Source organism: Sphaeroforma arctica (assembly GCF_001186125.1).
Source record: "Sphaeroforma arctica JP610 unplaced genomic scaffold supercont1.1120, whole genome shotgun sequence".
Taxonomy (NCBI): domain Eukaryota; class Ichthyosporea; order Ichthyophonida; genus Sphaeroforma; species Sphaeroforma arctica.
In genome coordinates this window covers 19,893-21,746 of record NW_014039438.1, presented here as the reverse complement: position 1 = coordinate 21,746, position 1,854 = coordinate 19,893, and the positions used below count along the sequence as shown (strand labels likewise).

Here is a 1,854-nt window from a genome sequence, read left to right as displayed (position 1 = left end):
AGAGGGCGCTGTATCTTTGATAAACATCCCGAGTACTCGGAGAATACCAGAACAGACTAGATGGATAAAACAAAGAGAAAAACGTGCAGGCTATCCTGGCAAAGACATTCATTATATCAAAAGATACATTGAAAAGAAAAGGGGCGTTGTACCATCGATAGCAGAGTATATCCACGTACCTCGCGTGGCAAATAAAGACATTTAACAGAAAGATCGTTCACTTTTATTTTAATATTTCAAAGAAAGGGTCCAAATACTATAGATGACTCTATCCATGTACCCGTGGTTGTGTATTATCATACAACACTGTCCGATATGTTTAACAATGGTTGCAACATCTTAACATCTACTTCTGCAAGTCCGCAATTACTTTCTTAACATGCATAGCGTGCACCTTGGAATCCACATCCTTGGGCATCTCCTTCACATCTACACCCAAGTTCTTCTCTACCTGTTTGATATGCTCGGCAATTTCCTGGTGTTTCTTGTGTCCGTGTTCGCGGTGTTCATGCTCATGGTGTCCGTGCTCACCCTTGTGGCCGTGCTCACCCTTGTGGCCGTGACGACCGTGCTTCTTACCGTGACATCCGTGGTGCTTGTACCAGCGAAGAGTGTGTGACTCTTGTTCGTTACATGTTACACCCTCAGTGTGGCAATAGCCTACACGGAATCCATCGGTGTAGCCGAAGTGCTCGCCAGCATAGGCTGCCATAGCCTCCATTGATCCCAAATGGTAGAATGCATCATTTACATCGAACACATTTCCAGGCAACGTAGGAAGAACAGAGGGGAGACCAGTCACGGGGCCATTTTCAGCAACCAACTTGGCGGCTTCGCTACGACCCAGCTCCTTACCTTGAGGCATGCCGGCGCGATATCCCTGCTTGAAACTGTGCTTGGCAGTGTGCATAGCCTGTCCGACGAAGGCAACGTGTCCGAACAAAGCCAACACAGTGCAGATGATACCAATAGCAACCGACCAGCGCATTGCCTTTTTGGCGTACCGTGAGTACTTGTGGGCAGATGCATAGTCACCAGCGTTATTCGCTTTGTTGGTACGGTGACCGTAGTACATACCTAGGAGACCTGCGGGACTGAAGCAGCAGAGAAAGCTAAAGGTCGACAACAGACAGAATGATGGTGCTGGTGCGTCGAACGACCGCTCACCGTGTACAAGCTCAGATTGTTCGTACATAGGAGGGGGAGATTCAGGTGATACTGAGATCACCTTATCGTCGGAGAATACCTTCTCGTCGGGAATCTTAACATACTCGCCTTTAGACATGGTAATTAAATTTTTCAATGTATACTGTGTACGTGTACAAATCTGAATGGGAATTCACCGCGGGATGTCTATTTGTAGTTCTCTACTACGCATAAATATTTTACGTCCCAAGTCCCATGTCCCAAGTCCCAAGAAGCCCCAAGCCCCAGCGGGCCCAGCTCCCAAGGCACACAACGACTCGAGTATATATATTTTCGTATTTATAGTTCGAATGAGTCATTGCTCTATTAGAGCCTTTGTTTGTTTTTAATCTCTATCGTAGCCATAGCCTTCTTGATAGGCCCAGTTGGCAGTAGCTCATCCATTGATTTTGTATTTGTAGAAATAATTATACAAAACGAAATATGGCGTTACCTTTTCTAAATACACGTTTTTTTCCTCTGGCTGAACTGGGAACATCGGACACATATTAAAAGCCGGGGGACATCAGTGCTCAAAGGCTCAGACCTTGTCCTCACAAAAAACCAAACGGTTTGAAGTCAAACGCTAACGCACGGAAATCAAAGCATTTTTGATGAAAAAACGTTAAAAAAACGGTATGATATAGTATCTGCAGGGAAAAAGGATGT

At 45.4% G+C, this 1,854-nt stretch overlaps 1 protein-coding gene across 1 annotated transcript; it reads right to left on the bottom strand.

Annotated features, from left to right (window-relative positions):
* Positions 1-200: 200 nt before the first annotated feature.
* SARC_10048 (hypothetical protein) lies at positions 201-1,391 on the bottom strand. Its single transcript, XM_014295920.1, has one exon. The coding sequence runs from the start codon at positions 1,283-1,285 to the stop codon at positions 347-349; it is 939 nt and encodes a 312-aa protein (XP_014151395.1). The 5' UTR covers positions 1,286-1,391; the 3' UTR covers positions 201-346.
* Positions 1,392-1,854: the final 463 nt, after the last annotated feature.